The 18,937-nt window shown below is 35.2% G+C and overlaps 1 protein-coding gene across 12 annotated transcripts in view; it reads right to left on the bottom strand.

Annotated features, from left to right (window-relative positions):
• The window catches only part of LRCH3 (leucine rich repeats and calponin homology domain containing 3), a 117,623-nt gene that overhangs the window by 50,651 nt on the left and 48,035 nt on the right, over positions 1–18,937 (bottom strand). For all 12 annotated transcript variants that reach the window (XM_047734567.1, XM_047734577.1, XM_047734606.1 and 9 more), the window contains exons 2-6: positions 17,862–18,006; positions 15,757–15,883; positions 12,589–12,694; positions 8,685–8,821; positions 7,292–7,401 (exon numbers count right to left, since the gene is read on the bottom strand). In XM_047734567.1, coding sequence (XP_047590523.1) covers positions 7,292–7,401; positions 8,685–8,821; positions 12,589–12,694; positions 15,757–15,883; positions 17,862–18,006 — 625 coding nt within the window. The remainder of the gene's footprint in view (positions 1–7,291; positions 7,402–8,684; positions 8,822–12,588; positions 12,695–15,756; positions 15,884–17,861; positions 18,007–18,937) is intronic.

Here is an 18,937-nt window from a genome sequence, read left to right as displayed (position 1 = left end):
CCCCACTGAGCAGAGAGCCTGATGTGGGGCTCGATCCCAGGACCCTGAGATCATGACCTGAGCCGAAGGCAGAGGCCTAACCCACTGAGCCATCCAGGCACCCCTCTTGTGCCTTAATTTACATTTCCATGATGATTAATGATACTGAGCACTTTTCTGGGTGCTTACTAGTCATTTGTATATCTTTGTTAAATATCTAATCAAGTCTTTTGTCCAATTTTTAATTGGGTTGTTTGTCTTTTTAGCATTAAGTTGCAGACACCCTTTATAGTTTGGATATAAGTCCTCTGTCATATGTATGTGTCATATACATATATTGCAAAATTTTCTCCCAGTTTGTGGTTTGTGTACTCATTTTCTTAGTATTTTCTTTTCATGAGGATGTGCTTTTCATTTTGCTGAACTCTAATTTATCATGTTTTTTTTTTAATGGTTATTGCTTTCTGTATCCTCAGAAATCACTGCCTATCCCATGTCACAATGATTTTCTTTTACACTTTCTTTGAAAAGTTTTATAGCTGTAGTTTTTGCTTATTCTTAAACATACTTTTAAAAGTTAGATGAATTAGAAATCTACAACACGACAAGGCTTATTTTTAAAAAATGGTCTATTAGCATTTTATTTTATAAGCATGGGGTTGAAAAGCAACCTTCAAAAGTACAAATTTAAAATTATGTTCTTCTGGTACTGAATTTTGTATTCCGCATATTCTTTTTTTTTTTATTTTATTTTTTATAAACATATAATATATTTTTATCCCCAGGGGTACAGGTCTGTGAATCGCCAGGTTTACACACTTCACAGCACTCACCATAGCATATTCTGCATATTCTTACATAGTTCATGCATGTAACTTTAATTTTTGTAAAAGGAGGTTAACCATTTCTACTCACATGCCTTTATATAAATGAAAGCTTTATGTCAACTAAAAACAAAACAAAACAAACAAAAACCCTATGTGAACAAAAGACAGTCTTTGTAACTTACCACTTTACGGATAAAGATTTTACTTTTAATGTAGTAATTAATATATACATCTATTTGTCCAATGTACTAAATATGCTCTGATTATGAAGATCCAAAAATACAGGTACCTTCTGGCTATCTTCCTCATTTTCCCACCCTCCCCCATTGAGATAATTTAGCAAATTCTCTTAGCAGAATTCTAAAATTACTTTTCTAGCAGTGTCTGGATGGCTCAGTTGGAAGAACATGTGACTCTTTTTTATTTTTTTTTAAGATTTTATTTATTTATTTGACAGAGATCACAAGTAGGCAGAGAGGCAGGCAGAGAGAGAGAGGGGGAAGCAGGCTCCCTGCTGAGCAGAAAGCCCGATGCGGGACTCGATCCCAGGACCCTGAGATCATGACCTGAGCCGAAGGCAGCGGCTTAACCCACTGAGCCACCCAGGCGCCCAGAACATGTGACTCTTGATCTCAGGGTCTCATGAGTCTGAGCCCCATGTTGGATGTAGAGATTACTTAAAAACCAACAAACAAAAATTTACTTTTCTAAAAGAAAGTAGTTAATTTCTCCCTACTTTTTACTTTGGAAAAATTCGTATCTATACAAGAGTTAGGAGAGCAATACAATGAATATCCATTTGCCCTTCATCTATATTTCCTAATTGTTAGTAGTGAAGTTAAATGTCTTATTTATAGCGTCTATGTGATAGGTCTGCTTTTATGCTTATTTTAGAGTCCAGATCTTACATATAGGTACTATATATGTTTTATCACAGCAAAGTCAGGCCGAGGTACCCAATTTTAAAAGCTTTCTAATGAAATTATACATTAAGCCACACTTAAAAAATTCTGCAGCTGCGAAAAGATGTATGTATATTTCAAGATTTACTGAAAAGTATTTTAAAATATTATGTATTTTTTCCAAGTAAAGATTTTCCAATTTCTAGAGGACACTGTTCTATATAACGATTATTCTATCAAGTGGCTGACGGAGATAAGCCTAAATTTACTGTAGTATTTTTCAAGTGGGTAACATAAACAGAATTAATAGAATCTCTGCATTAGCTATCATTTCATTTATCTTCTTTATTTGTTACTTTTAGCTTCTCCACATACTCTTGTTCAGAGTTTAAACTGATAAGATTAAAATGGGATATACAGGTTTACAAACCCCTGGATTTGCTCAGGGTTTTCTTGGTTTTAGAACTTGAAGTCCTGTGTCCCAGAAAAACCCTTAGTCACAAGCAAATCAGGACAGATGGTCACCCAATGAATAAATATGGCCCTCAGGAGGCCTGGCAGAGTTCTGCCAGCCAGGCTCCAGCTATGCCCTATCTGAAAGTCCAAACTCCTTAATAAACTACCTAGCATACCATGGACTCAGATGTGTAAGTGCCTTTTCTGTATCAGGAACTTGAACTGTGAGTCAGTCAGTAGAGTGCAGTGAGGAGCATAAAACATGGCTATTTTCATAGTTTAACAGATCTGGACTGATGACATAGCACCATCATTTACTAGCTTTGTGACTTCAATTAACTTGCTTAACTTCTCTCAACTTGTTTCCTCGTTAAGTTAAAGGAAAGAAAAAAGATTAAGAACACCTACCTCACAGATTTGCTATAAAGACTGAGAAAATACAGGTTACGGATTTCCACAAATATTATTAAAAAGGACTAAATAAAACTCATTATTATTGTTTCTATGAAAAATGTACCCTAAAGAGAGCATTTGCAGTTACAAGTCACTACATCTGCTTCATTTGGGTTTAGTTCACCAAACATTTACCGAATGTCACACAGTATTCTAGATGCTAAGAATACAAATATGAATAAAGGATGATCATTGCTTTCACAAGCTCAAGCTTGCTGGAGAGAATTAATTCTGTTACTCAGATTGCAGAAGCAGGACTTTTCTTACTAGTGGCTTAGTCTTTCCTCAGATTTGGTTCACTGCCACACTACCATACATGAATATATTTAGTCTGTAATATATAGCTAGTCAGTAAAAAAGCATAGGTCAGATGATACTGAAAAATACATGTGCCATCGTGTAAAACTTAAAAGTTATCACAACAGTGCAACTTGCTATAGGAGTTGGAAACATTTATATCTAGAAATAAATAAGACATTTGTGACCTTTATAAAATAACTTAAGGAAAACTAGTTGTACTTTATTTATTATGCAAAAGTAATTAGGAAGTTACATGTAAGGAATGAAAGAAAGTACCACCTAATTTGCACTGATCACCTGAAGAGCTACAGGATTAAGAAAAATTCTCTTTAGCCAAGACAGGACTCTTAGGACTAAACTGGTTCTAGATCACCACGGATAGCTAGAAACTATAATGCCTAATATTTACATAGGACTTTATGGTCATCCAAGCATTTTCAGAAACAGGTCATTCAATCCTAGAACTACTGTTAGGGTATAACTGGGGTAAATAAAGATCATGTTGAAGAAACTGAAGTCGAGAGAGCTTAACTGAACTGCCCAATAGTACAGACATTCTCACCTCATGGTGGCATTTTGAATAAAGATATGGCTAACTACAATGCAATTTCATGAATCCGTATTTCAGTAAAAAAGACATGAAGGTACAATATCCCATTCACCACTGCATGAGGAGTCGAAGGAAATGTTTTATTTGTATTATATATAAAAATATTATTGAGGACATTCTGAAACAATTACAAATAATATAACTCCAAAAAAATGTGAAATACAGAATACAGATTAATCTAGTAAGCACGGTGAGGGATTACTATAGGGACTGGAAGACATCAGGTCTATAATTACTAATTCCTCTGGAGAGACACAACATGTTTATGCTATTTAGACTTTCCATTTAGGATATATTTCTCCAAGGATTCAAGCCTTCTTTTTGTCTTAGCAAATACACAGGTCTCTTGCCAGGCTTTTTTGAGAAGTTTTATGTTTTTAAAGTATTGTGATGAGGATTTCTATATTAAAAAAAAATTAGGCCAAGACCAATTACTTCTCAAGACTAAGGAGAGAATGACAGAAAAAAAAACAGGCTCTGCAATTAGCACCACTGGCCTTAATCAAAGCTCATTATCCAAATAGGGGCTAGGGCTTCCTCTTTAGTCTTTGGACATACCCTCACATACATGTCCTTAGTAGTCTTCATGAAATGCCTGACACTCAAATCTCAAAGGCAGCAGTAGCAGTTTTTGTTCCTACTCCCCTATTTCAGGAGAGGAAAACATTTTCTTAACAAAGATGATTAACTCCAAGGGGAAAAATCAATTAGTGTAGATGTAAAATAAAAGCTACATTTTTAAAAAAAGATTTTATTTATTTATTTGACAGAGAGAGAAAGAGAGAAAGTACAAGCAAAGGAACAGCAGGCAGAGGGAGAAACAGGGTCCATGCTGAGCAAGGAGCCCAATGCAGGACTCAATCCCAGGACCTGAGCCGAAGGAAGACCCTTAACTGACTGAGCCACCCAAGTGTCCCTATGTTTATTTGCTGTACATCTTTCAAGAGCACAGGACTAGAACACATTTAATGAAAAATTTGAATAGAAAAAAAAAACCAAAATTTTTTCAACAAATAAGACAACAGTTCTATATTATAGGCAATTTACCAAGGTAAGAGGAAAAAGACTTGTAGAGAGAAAAGGATATAATGAATAAAGAAAATTTAAAAATTCTTGGCAATATAATGGTCTGGATCCCTTCATATTCTCTCCACTGTCAAAGTCTATTCTCCAAGAGAGGCCTAGAGCTAGCACAGAGTATACCAGAGCTAATCCATCTGTCAAAACCTTTTATTTCTTTTTTTTTTTTTTTTAATTTTATTTATTTGTCAGAGAGAGAGAGGAGAGCGAGCGAGCACAGGCAGACAGAATGGCAGGCAGAGGCAGAGGGAGAAGCAGGCTCCCCGCCAAGCAAGGAGCCCGATGCGGGACTCGATCCCAGGACGCTGGGATCATGACCTGAGCGGAAGGCAGCTCCTTAACCAACTGAGCCACCCAGGCGTCCCAAAAACCTTTTATTTCTTAACCTTAAACATCACATACCTGCTTTTAGTCTTCTCAGAGTTAAAAGTGTTAGGACTGAGATGTTCTTGTAGGAATCTTTTATGGTATGTATGACATTGGTTAATTTCTCCTTGTGTATTTGTATAAATACACTAAAACTTGTATTACTGTATGCTTAAACCACCAGGTTAGAACTAGTATTTTAAATACCCTTCATACTGTCTATGAAACTTTTCAATCTAATAGGCAGACCAAAAAACCCCCAGAATGTCATTACAAAGTTGTTCTGATAACTTTTAAGCAGAGGAAAGTTAGGAGGTAAATAACATTTGTGTGACCAAACTCACTGTTTATTCCTTTAATAAATACTTGTTGAGTATCAACTGTGTGCCAAAATACTCAGCTGAACTAAGGGATACAGTGGTGAAGAAAAAAGACATGGCCTGTGGCAAAGGGCAGAAGTCAAGTTCTTTTGGAGTAATACTTAATTTTCTTAAGAAATCAGGTTCTGTTTTGGAGTAATACTTAATTTTCTTAAGAAATCAGGTTCTGTAAGCATCTGACTTTGGCTCAGGTCATGATCCTGGAGTCCTAGGATGGAGCCCTGCATTGGGTTCCCTGCTCAGTGGAGAGTCTGCTTCTTCCTCTGCCTGCCCCCCCACCCCAGCTTGTGCTCATTTTCTCACTCATTTCTCTCTAATAAATAAAATCTTAAAAAAAACAAACAAACCAGGTTCTGTATTTTCAGATAGCTTGAAATTACTCCTTTATACCATAAGCACTTATTTAATTCTAACAATTTCTGATGAAAAAAATTTAAACTGTATTTAAAATTTAAACTTAATGCACATTTCCCTTTATTGTAAATGATATATCTAATATACCTTAGCATTTACATGCTGAGCATCAATTATGGTACTGTGCTCTAACATGGCAATAACTTAAAATATTACTGAAATATGGAAGGTTCTTTGCATATATGCCTAATGGCATCAAGGCACTGTTTTTAGAGTGTTACTGCTTTTAAATATCTTGTTAAAATTATGAAATATGTCATATAGATAAAAAATGAATAAAATAGACATAGCTTTTAAAACATTATGAGACGTTAATACCTTTAAAGCCCCTTTATGCCTCTTTCAGACTGAATCTTCCTTCCTCTCAGAGTTAACCACTAACTTGAATTTTTTGATATGTGTCTGCTTTTTATAGTTTTATTTTTCCTTTCAAATTATTTTTTGTACTTTTAATATGTCTGCTTTTAGAAACTCTACCAAAAGAGAAATCTGTTGATCTGTTTTAGACTAGGATACTGAGAAGCAAGCTCATTAGGACTGTGCTCTTATGTAAAATGTGACAGGTTCTAAGAGAAGGCCAGAAGGGTTCTCTTTTGAATAAGTCCTATATGCATTATGGCACCTTCACTGAGATATCTATTTTGTCTGTTAAAAGGCCTTTTGAATTTATTTACTGCTGCTTAAGATTGTTCCAGATGGGAACATCCAGATGGGATGGGAATGCCAAAGAGATAACCCTGTAATTCAAGTGTTATATAGCTGAAGGATTCATCAACTAAAAGATCCTGAAGTGACATTAATGGTCATCAAATCCAACCTCTCCACTCCCTAAAGAAAAAAATGAACCCCCCCCAAAGTTTGAGTGATGTGTTTTAAGTCACAGAATTAACACAGAATTTAAAAAGAGCCAAGGTTGGCATTCAAGTCACTGAGACCAGTGGTTTTCAAGTAGGGACCCCTCAGCGGGTATTTGGCAATGTCTGGAGTCATTTTTGTTTGTCACACTGGGAAGGTGCTACAGGAGCCAGGAATACTGATAAACATCTTCTGATGTACAGGACAGATTCCCAAAACAGAGTTATCTTGCCCAAAATGTCAACAGTTGTGAAGTGGAGAAACCCTAACTTAGAACTACACTTTGTCAGGGGCGCCTAGGTGGCTCAGAGGGTTAAGCCTCTGCCTTTAGCTCAGGTCATGATCTCAGGGTCCTGGGATCAAGTCCCAAGCCCAGCTCTCTGCTCAGCAGGGAGCCTGCTTCTCCCCGCCCCCTCTCTCTGTCTGCTTCTCTGCCTACTTGTGATCTCTCTCTGTCCATGAATAAATAAAAATCTTAAAAAAAAAAAAAAAAAAACTACACTTTGTCAGATATCTGTAATCGACTATTTACTTAATACAAACATTCTGAGAAAAGCAGTGTCAAAATAGGTTATTTCCCTTTAGTTAAACATTCACGCAGATTTAAGGGTCCAGTTTGATTCCCTATAAGATGGACTACATTAAATAAAAAAAATAAAATATACTCACCAGGAGCCAAAACCCAAGGGTCTCCTATCATAATCTGGCAGCTCTGGAGCAATCTTACATGCCTGTATGTTCAGGTACTTAAATATGTGAATTTTGCCTTTAATACATATCTAAAAAAAGTAACATATACACGCAACCAAATTATTACTCATCCGAAATGTAGGTGTTCCCTGTTAACAATCACAATCAGCTTTTTATTTATTATATATTAGAAACAGCGGGCATTTCTATCAACTACATATAGCGATATTAAAAATCAAATACTCATTATAACATATTATTAGTTATTCTATGTGTTTAAGTGATATAAATATAGATTTTTTATTTTCTGGTCAAGAATAATTTTCAGTAACATATAAAATAAGTAACTTATGATTATAAACACTGAGAGAATACTAAATAAACTTATCACCCTGATTAGTTAGGCACAGTCAGGGATTTAAAGCATTGTACCCCACGGATTACACTGGCAACTTTTGCTTTTAGAAATTCAACAGTCATGCACAATTATGTTTTGAATCCTATTTTCTGTAAGAGAGAAAAGCAGAAAGATTAATTATTAAAATTCTATTTCTGTTGACAGAAGTCAAAATACAAATTCTTTAGGATTATGAGATCCTTCTATAGTTATGAAGGTTACTCATAAAGCTTTATAGTTGCCATCTAGAGGCCTGAACAAGACCATCATCAACTATAGAGTTCAAATGCTACAGTGAAAAATATAGGCTGGCACGTGTTGTGATGAGCAATGGGTGTTATATACAACAAATGAATCACTGAACACTGTATCAAAACTAATGATGTACTATATGTTGGCTAACTGAACATAATAAAAGAATAAATTAAATTAAATTCAAAAATATACAGGCTGGTAAATTTTTTCAGATTATGGGATGACTGGAATCTATATGTAAAGTTACCTTATAATTATTATTAAATAGTTTCATATCTGTCACTGATAAACAAATGACCAAATTGACTAAATGAGGAACTTAAGATTTTAGAAAATAAAAAGGTACAAAAACAATGGTCAGAAGAAACGCACTGATAATCTTTAATTCTGAAAACCAAGTATTTTTATGTGTCTCTCGTGTTTACATTGCCTACATGCAAATTTACTAGAAAGAAATTAACTCAAATTATATTAGAAAACTTCAAGAAGAACCCTTCAGCCTAAAAAAGTAAGTCAATTTAATGAAAGCTGAAACACTTCTGGAAATATTACCTGCCCTTCATCCCATTTATTCAGGGCTTCTAAAGAATACATATGTGTGTGAGTTTATTTTAAAAGAATTTCATTTCCAACAAAAAGATAAATGCATAGAACTTCAATTTGTAAATTCAGCCTTTGTTGAAAAAGTTTCCAACATACTTCAGACCCACTAGAGTTTACCTGTGCAGGAGGAGACTGTAGTGGATTGTTATCTAGGGTGATCATCTGTAGGTGCCTGAGGTTCCGATAACAAACAGGGATTGCTGTAATTTTATTGCAGGAGAAGTCTAATCGTATCAATGGCAGTTCTGCCAGCTCTGCAGGGTGATAAGAAGGAAATGAACAATTCATGATATTTCAAAACTAGACAATTTTTACAGGAGCTTCTAATTAAATAATAACAAATTTAATGTATTTATCTCCTTTCTTAATAATGAGCTAATATTGTAAAATGAAATCTAGTTGTTTACAGATGGGAATACTAGTGAAAAGTGCTCACAGAACTACAGAAACCAGAGGCCTGATACCACAGAAACGTAGGCATAACCAATGGATTAGATGATAGTGTGTACAAAGAACAAGTTAAGGGGCGCCTGGGTGGCTCAGTGGGTTAAGCCGCTGCCTTCGGCTCAGGTCATGATCCCAGGTCCTGGGTTCGAGCCCCACATCGGGCTTTCTGCTCAGCAGGGAGCCTGCTTCCTCCTCTCTCTCTGCCTGCCTCTCTGTTTACTTGTGATTTCTCTCTGTCAAATAAATAAAATCTTTAAAAAAAAAAAACAAAAAACAAAGAACAAGTTAAATGCCTAAGTTCCCAACCTCAACTCATGCAGCACAACCCCTCTCCAATCACCACAAGGGTCAGTAAGTTATTCACTAGTGAAACCGAATCAAAAGCCTTTAAATTCAGGAATCTCAGGCACAATGGAAAGTCAGGATGAGCTGCCAGTTGAAAATGGAGGATTTAAGAGGAAGACTACGCAGTGAAGAGATCTTAGCACTTTCCTACCCAACCCCATCCCATCCTTAGCTCTTGAATGCCTGTAGTCAGTCCCCTCTTATCTATGGGGGATATGTTTCAAAACCCCCAGTGATGCAGCAACTGCAGATAGTACCAAATCTGATATATACTATGATTTTTCCTATACATACATACCTGTATAAATATACATGATAAAGTTTAAGTTATGAATTAGGCATGGTAAGAAATTAACAACAATAACGAATAATAAAATAGAACAATGACAATAGTGTGATAAAAATTACATGAATGTGGTCTCTCTGCTAGAAAAGGAGGGAGGAATTAGCCATAGGCACATAAAAAAACTAAGCAAGAACAAAACAAAAAAAGATGAAAACAGCAACAAAAATAAGATGTAGAAAAAAGAAATAAAATCAGAGTACATCAACTGAATTGGCAGGGAACAACATTTATATAGTTGTAGTAACATAAACAATAATACTTTGATCAAAAGTTGTGATAAAACTACATTGGGAAGATAGTAGGAGGGAAGTAAAGCTATGATCGTGATAGTGTGTAAGAAAGTTAAACCATCATCTATCAGATCGCCTGGATGGCTCAGTCAGTTAAGCATCTACCTATGGCTCAAGTCATGATCCCAGGATCCTGGTATTGAGCCCTGCATCAGGCTCCCTCCTTAGCAGGAAGCCTGATTGTCCCTCTCCCTCAGCCTGCCACCCTGCCTACTTATGTGCATTCTCTCTCTCTCTAATAAATAAATACAATCTTAAAAAATAAAAATAAAAAAAATAGTCATCTACCATAACAGGAGCTGACATAAATGTCAAGACTGATAAATCCAGTAAAGCTGTTAAAGCCTGCTATTTAGAAATATGTCAGCAAATGCTAGTGGAAATAGTCAAAGGCAGAAAAGGTAGATGCTTCCAGACATTAAAACTGGGGAGGTGGAGGGGTGCCAGGTGGCTTAGTTGGTTAAAGGTCCAACTCTTGATTTCGGCTCAGGTCATGATCTCAGGGTCATGAGATCGAGTCATGTGGCAGCTCCACACTCAGCACTCAGCAGGGAGTCTGCTTGAGATTTTCTCTCTCTCTCTCTCCCTCTTCCCCTCCTCCATGTGCACATGCAAGCACACGTTCTCTAATAAATAAAATCTTAAAAAACAACAACTGGGGAGGGAGATGGTTGAGACAGCAGAATGCTATTATTGATTTTGAACTTTTTATACTCAACTTTCTGAATGATATATTTTATACTATTTTATACTATATATATTTTTATATTATTTGACTTTCTGAGCAATATATTACTTTATAACAATTAAAATTTAAAATCAAAATGGCAATAAGAGACATACATCTTATCTACCAAACCACCAATTAATGAACACGAACTTACACACTAACATATGTAGCTACTGGAATAAAGCTTTCTTCCCATTTCAGTTTAGCTGAATATGTTGAGATTACAAAATAAGCTTTAAAGCCATTTAAAATTATATGTGTGGGGCGCCTGGGTGGCTCAGTGGGTTAAGCCGCTGCCTTCGGCTCGGGTCATGATCTCAGGATCCTGGGATCGAGCACCGCATCGGGCTCTCTGCTCAGCAGGGAGCCTGCTTCCTCCTCTCTCTCTGCCTACCTCTCTGCCTGCTTGTGATCTCTCTCTGTCAAATAAATAAATAAAAAATCTTTAAAAAAATAAAATAAAATTATATGTGTGACTCACCATTTTCTTGTAACATATATTTAAATTTTGATAGAGAAATAAATTAGATGATAAAACTATTAGACTATAACTGTCATTTAAAACTCTGAATTTTCATTTTCACTAAAATCCCAATGTTTTCATTAATTGATTTTGTAGTAAGTCCATATTATTATATTAATAAGACTTTTTTTAAAGATCAATCACCGTAAGTGGGTCCTGAGTAGAAGGGTAATCTTGGATAGAAATTTTGGGTTATGAGACCTATGGCATGATTTTGGTCAGTTCTGCTGGGGGCCTTCATTCATATTCCTGAGGGGGTAAAAGTAGACCCAGGAGGAAATGAGTAAGATGAAAGTTATGCAGGATTTTGGCTAGTCTGACCGTACTAAGTGTATAAAAGTGGACTAAATGGTCACTTACTGAGACAGTTTGACATCCAAAATGTCCAAGTCACACTTGTATGAACTAAAAATTTGTTAGAACTAAAAATCATACTGGATTAAACTGGTGTTAACATTTAGATTCCACAGTGAAGCAAAAGTTTCATTAGTTATTTCATTATTTACTATACAAGTCGATTTTTGTAGATGAACCTAGAGCATCATAGTCACGAAAATACCTTCTAAAGGACAGAGGTAAGGGAAAGTGGATGGGAGTCCAGATGACACAGGAGTTTCCAGGAGCTGATCACTACTTTGGCTGGATATTCATTGCTCTCATTTATATATGAAATTTTCCACAATAAAATTAAAGAAATATATACTCTGATCTAAGTTCTCCCCATTTTTTCATTTCTTTTTATGGCTTCTTTCATGAACTCATATTTTGAAGGACTGATAAATTATTCTTAATTTGTTTAATCATTTTTATCATTTAGATACATATACCAGAGCCTATAGTAAGCCTAAGAGAACCAGCCTCCCAGTGCAGTCTGTCACTGCATTCATTATTCATTCTACACATCACCTCATTAACTAGCCACAACCATTAATTAGCCTCTATCTGAACATTTCCAGGGAAGATTAAGTTTAAGTTAAGTCTATTTTAAGTCAGTGCAAATTGCAGGAATATTTTTCATTACACTAAACTATTTCCTCATCAAAAACATGATCTATTTCTCCCAATAGTTTCAAGTACTAAAACTTTCAGGGACCCTACCTTGCATTATTAATTAATTCTGACACGATCTAAAAATACAATCACTGGTTAATAGTTATTGGAGTTTTTCACTGAAGACTCTAACTTTAAAATCTATTAGGAAACAGGAAACATATAGTAGCTGAACTACTGTATCTCAAACAATGCCTATAACTCGTATACATTTTTGTCTTGTACCTATCAGTCTGAGAGATCTTCAAAATAAAACAAGAAATAACAAAACAATCATTTCAGTTTCTTACCTTCAGGCAAACGTACTAAGTGGTTTCTTCTTACATTAAGGTCTCTCAAGGCCTCCAAATTACCAATTTGGGAAGGTATTGTTTGAATTTCATTGCAACTCACATCCTATCTCAAAAAGATACAAGGTAAAGAGTTGTTCTAGTATTACAAATTTGTCCACTTTAAACCATGTGTAAAATGAGGTTTGATAAAGTAATACTTATGATCTGTCTTAACTGTAAAAAAAAAAAAAAAAAGATTCTGTGTCCCCTTGTTAATTCTAAAAACGTAGAGGCTTCTGACTGATTTTACACATTTTATATGGATCTACACTAATTTTATGAGCAGAACAAAAATTAAATGACAAGATATGGACAGAAGGCCTAGGATCAAATCAAATGAAAATTCTAGTGAAAAGGTAAATTAGAAAAAAGTATAACAACAGATCTATTTAGGACAGTATTTTATAAGTGTTCTTTTCAGAAGAAAAAACAAAACAATAATAAAAATTATAATGATAAAATTAATTGAAAGGAACTCCTATTTTCAAAATACCAGCTCACCTGCTCAAGAATGTAAAATAAAAATGCACTGAAGAGGGGGGTGTGGGTGGCTCAGTTGGGTGAGCGATTGCCTTTGGCTTAGGTCATGATCCTGGAGTCCTGGGATTGAGTCCCGCATCAGTCTCCCTGCTCAGCAGGGAATCTGCTTCTCCCTCTGCCCCTTCCCCTCTCATGCTCCTTCTTTCTCAAATAAATAAATAAAATCTTTAAAAAAATGCATTGAAGACAGCTCAAAAAATTCTTTATCAAACTGAAAGTGAGTGAAAAAAAAACTGAAGTACACATAACTCATAGGCCATGGAAAAAACAGACACTGCTCTATTGGCATCTGATCAAGCTGGTACCAACACGAGTATTATGTGGGCCTTCTGGTATATTGGTCAACATCTTGATTCCACTAGTTCTGAGAAGAGGCTGACTACAGATTCCAAGACTGACAAATTCAGAATTCCCTAATTCTGAGACCAGCCAGAAAAATGTATAACATTTTTCCATGTATAACAGCAGGAAGTTGTCTAGGTTAATAAAAGCTCCAAGATGCCACATTAACACTTAGAACTCCTTTAGGATATGAGTAAAAAGACAATATTAATAGATTTACTATTTGAAAAGACCACTTACCAAAACTTCAATAATCTTCAAACATTATTTTTACATTTTCCCATAATACTCTTAGAGAAAATATTACTTTACTTTTCCTACCAATTAATGACTGAAGTAGAATCAGTAGCTATACATTTTGGTCCAATGCTCTGGGCATCAAAGTTAAAAGGAAGAGAAGTTGAAAGGATAGGGAAAACTGAACCTGAGCCAGAAGGTAATAGTAATTTATAATATTTCTCTTGGAAAATGTATATCTTGAAAGACTGAAGTTTACTTTCACTTAAAAATGAAGGGAAGGGTGGCTCAATCAGTTAAGCCTCTGCCTTCAGCCCCGCATGGGACTCCCCACTTGGTGGGAAGTCTGCTTGTCCCTCTGCTTCTGCCCTTCCCCCTTCTTGTGCTTTCTCTCACTCTCTTGCTCTAATAAATGTATAAAATCTTTAAGGGAAAAAAAAAAAAACAATGAAGAGAAATAGCGGCACCTGGTTGGCTCAGTTGGAGAAGTATGTGACTCTTGATCTTGGGGTCTTTAGTTTAAGCCTCATGTTGGCTATAGAGACTACTTAAATAAATAAATTTAAAAAAAGAAAAGGGAAATAAAGGAAAAAAGCAATAAGGATGTTGTGAAAACATGTTCTATCAAGTAGAAATCAGGAGCTTTGGGATTATTAATTCTCACTCTGGGGTGCCTAGGTGGCTCAGCTGGTTAAGTGACTGCCTTCAGCTCAGGTCATGATCCTGGAGTCCCTGGATCAAGTCCTGCATCAGGTTCCCTGCTTGGCAGAGAGTCTGCTTCTCTCTCTGACCCTCCTTCTTCTCATGTTCTCTCTCTCTCTCTCAAATAAAAAAAAAATAATTCTCACTCTGGCACAAACTATACATACGACTGAGGGTATCGATTTACCTCTTCTGTAGAAAGCTAAAAACTCCTTCTACAAGATATAGCTTAGGTATTTATGATTCAATAAGCAGATACAGAAAGTTCTGATTTGAAAAGTCAGAATCTGAATCACAAGCAAAATTTACTGTTAGTTCATGTTAATAACCCAAGCTCTGAAGAAATGCCAACAAACTTGTATTTTGGACTTTATTTCCTAGATCTTATTGTCTCTAAATAAATAGTCTAAATACTCCAGATTTAATATATTTGTGTATTTTTACATGTGACCTTTTATATTCATAATCCACCTGAAAAAAAGAGAGAGCTAATGTGTGGTCCAGTTAAATTACATGTGAATTTTTTATGATGTCTATCTTTGTTAATAAACCTACATGAAACTATCCTTCCAAATCTCAATGGATATAATTGTATTTGACCATTTCAGAAATATAAAACATGGGCTCTGAAGTTAAGGTAGGTTGATTTCAAATTCTATTTCAGTTATGGAACCTTGGGCAAATTACCTAAGTGCTACTTTCCTCGGCTTTAATATGATAATTATAATACTTAATTCATAATGTTACTGTGGTGTTTAATGGGAAAAGTTCCATTCCCATGCCCAGAATATAAGTACTAAAGAGTAACAAGGAGTAGTAAATGAAAGTCAAGCTTCTCAGAAACCATAAAGCAGTAAAGAAGAGCTTACTTTATAGAAGGAGAGGGGTGCTAGAGATAGCACGTAAGACAAAAAAAATAAGCCCGATCTTTGTAGTGCCCGTTCCCCCTGTAGGGGCTAACCAAAAATCGGAACACTGACACTATTAAGATTTTGAAAAATTCAAATGCATTATTAACTTATATCTCAAAAGTTTAGTAACGTGGAAATCAATGAATACTGGTTAAAATTTAATTCTAATGACTTTCTCCCAGTCCACGTGGGCCTATTAGACTTGCACTTTAAGTACTTTAACTCTGTCCTGAAGCACTTCAGTACTGATCAACCAGCAAAACTTCACTATTCATACCTGAAGAAAACTAAACAATACGTACCTTAATAATGGGTCTTTATCACATGACAGATTATGGTATGACTATGGATATACATACATGTGGGACAGTGAAAAAGTAAAACATTAACTTACAAGTTCTGTTAAATGTCTGAGATGTCCAATTTCCTCTGGAAGTGACACCAATTTGTTATTACTAGCAATTAAGACTTTCAGTGGTAAATTACACAAATGCACTGGTAACGTTGACAGTTGGTTCCGACTAAATGGATAAGTAGAAAAAGAGAGGAGTGAGAACCCACCACTCAAGAAAGAAATTTCCATCTTTCTTTCCTATTCTACACTCAGTAAAGTGAAAAACCTAAGTCTTGGAAGAAACAAACGGGATATCAGATTTGGATTCTGGCCTCCATTACCTCACGTATCACCTTTGTGATTTTAAGCACAGCATTATTCGTTTTTTACACAGATTCCTCATATGTAAATTGAGGATCTTAATAACTCTTCTACCTATCCTACAGGACCCTGTACCATAAAACTCCTTTGTAAATAATGATGTGCTATATAAACACAACATTTGTTACTTATTTAAATTACTGTTATGAATGATAAAGTGATTTAAAAATACAGTAGATGACTGTTATCCTTTCCTGTCTTCCAAACAAGAGTTATAAACATAAAAGTAGTTGTATCTACTTCCCTCACCATTACATACATTATAATCAAATGTATACAAATGATCCAAATATAGTTCTATGGAAAACAAGTGACAGGCTGTGATTTCAAATATGTCACACCAGCTGAAGTATAGGCATATAAATCTTTTATGGGGCACTTGGGTGGCTCAGTTGGTTAAGCAACTGCCTTCGGCTCAGGTTATGATCCCGGAGTCCCTGGATCGAGTCCTACATTGGGCTCCCAGCTCCAAGGGGAATCTGCCTCTCCCTTTGACCTTCTCCCCTCTCATGCTCTCTCTTTCTCTCAAATAAATAAATAAAATCTTAGAAAAAAAAAGAAATCTTTTATATATATAAAAATATGCGAAATCAGTGCTGAAAGTACACATCTACATTAGGATAAAAATAAGTTAAAATTTTACTTATATAGATTTAACCTTTTCATCTCTAGGATCAGTTCACCCCATTTCCAAGACCTTTTGCTGATATGACCAATATAGATCACGAGCCTTTAAAACTTTTTCAATCAATAATTCTATTCCGGGATGCCTGGGTGCCTCAGTCAGTTAAGCATCTGCCTTTGGCTCAGGTCACGATCCTGGGGCCCTGGGATCAAGCGCAGGGAGCCTGCTTCTCCCTCTCCTCCCCACTTATGCTCTCTCTATCTCTGTTGCTGTCTCTCTCTCATATAAAATCTTAGTAATAATAATAATAATAATTATAACAATTCTACTCCTAGACATTTATCTTAAGGAAAGAGAAAGATAAACATTTACATACAAGAGTCTCTGCCAGTATTACTTTTATCATGGCAAAAACCTGAAATAAACTAAATATCTGAGAGGGAAAATGAGTTTTAGAAGTATATAAACTATAGAATAAAATCTTTACATACAAAAATATTTCCAAAGAGTATATCATGCCAAGGGGAAAAATCTCATTTAGAAATTTTATTGAAAGCCTAGAGAAAAAGGAAAACATCACCTATAATTATAACTCAGATACAACATTTTGATGAATTTTCTTTATACTTTTCTACATTTGCTCATTTTTTTCCAGTGAACATTTATAACTTTTATAACCAAAAAAAATAGTGAAAGAAGTATTCCAAGATATGAAAAAATAGAAAGGAGTTAAATAAATGCATTTACACATTCAGAACTTAGTATACAAAAATGCAAAATCACAACAATGAAAGTACTTTCAGATCTATTCTCATTTGATAAAGCTTATTTGAAAATGTAATTGAAGAATCACTACAAGACTGCTGCAAGCCTATCAGGCCAATGACCCTTACAGTTTGTTAATTATTGCAAAGCTAAAGGCAAAGGGAGAAAACTAGAAGCACATAGGAAATATTGTTAATTCAGCCTAAGAATGAATATGAATAGATAATGTAAATATGAATAGATAATGTAAATTTGATATGAATAGATAATGTAAATTTCAGTGATACTGCAGATATAAATAGATAATGTAAATTTCAGTGAAAGGGAAGAGAGAACTGAAAATACCATATAAAACTAAAAATTAAAAAAAAAAAGAAAGAAACAGCATCCTTACCTAATATTTAAGAATGTTAGAGCTTGTAGGTTTAGAATTGCCTCTGGTATATACCGAATACAATTTTGGTATAAGTTGAGATTCTCGAGAGAAACAAAATGACATGCTTCTATGGGAATCTCTGAGAGACGATTTCGTGACAGATCTGAAAGAGAAAATAAATTAAGTTTTAAGGTCAAACATTAGAACTTATTTTACCAAAATGTTAGATAAATAAGCAGGTTTCATGATTGTCTGAATTCCCAAGAGTTTCCATCGTGAAGAATGGTCCAGAGTAAACATTCAAATATTTATTATTCAATTGAAAAAAACATTTTAACATACTCCTCTCCATCTTTTTGCTGGGAAATACTGATTCCTTCTGAGTCCCCACATATACTTAAAAAATAAAACCAATATTTTTTTTGCAAGTAACACAAATTCTAAGGCATATCTGTCTACAATTACACCAAAGATCATACTAAGTATCAAATATCCTAGGAAACAAATAGATCCTAAAAACCACCTTCCCAAAAGCATAGACAACATTCTGGGATTTTTTAAAAAAAACAACACAAAACTTAAAAAAAAATACTGCCCCCCCCTTTTAAGATTTTTTTATTTATTCATTTGAGAGAGACAGAGAACAAGCAAGAGCATGAGTAAAGGAGATGGTCAGAGGGAGAGGGAGAAGCACACTCCCTGCTGAGCTGGGTGCCTGACATGGGCCTCAAACCCAGGAACCCTGGATCATGATCTGAGCTGAAGGCAGATGGTTAACTGACTGAGCAATTCAGGTGCCCCATTATACTGCCCCTTTCTTTACCGTCAAAGATTATCAGGGTCATGTCAAAAGGAGTCAGGAACCATTCTGCTTCTAGGCCAAAGATGAGACAAATCTCAGCTTCAATGGAGATAATAACTGCAAAGGACTCAAATGTATCACATACGTTGAATTATATTAGTTTATAATGACATCTCCCCCTTCCCCCAAAAGATGATAGAGAACCCATTCATAATCTCGTAAACTGATAAAGGGGAAAACATTTAACTTGCCTTTCCTATATGAACTGTATCACTGAGTAACCAAAAAGATG

The sequence above is a fragment of the Lutra lutra genome, chromosome 1 (genome assembly GCF_902655055.1).
Source record: "Lutra lutra chromosome 1, mLutLut1.2, whole genome shotgun sequence".
NCBI classification, from domain to species: Eukaryota; Metazoa; Chordata; class Mammalia; order Carnivora; family Mustelidae; genus Lutra; species Lutra lutra.
This window is presented reverse-complemented; position numbering and strand designations above follow the sequence as displayed.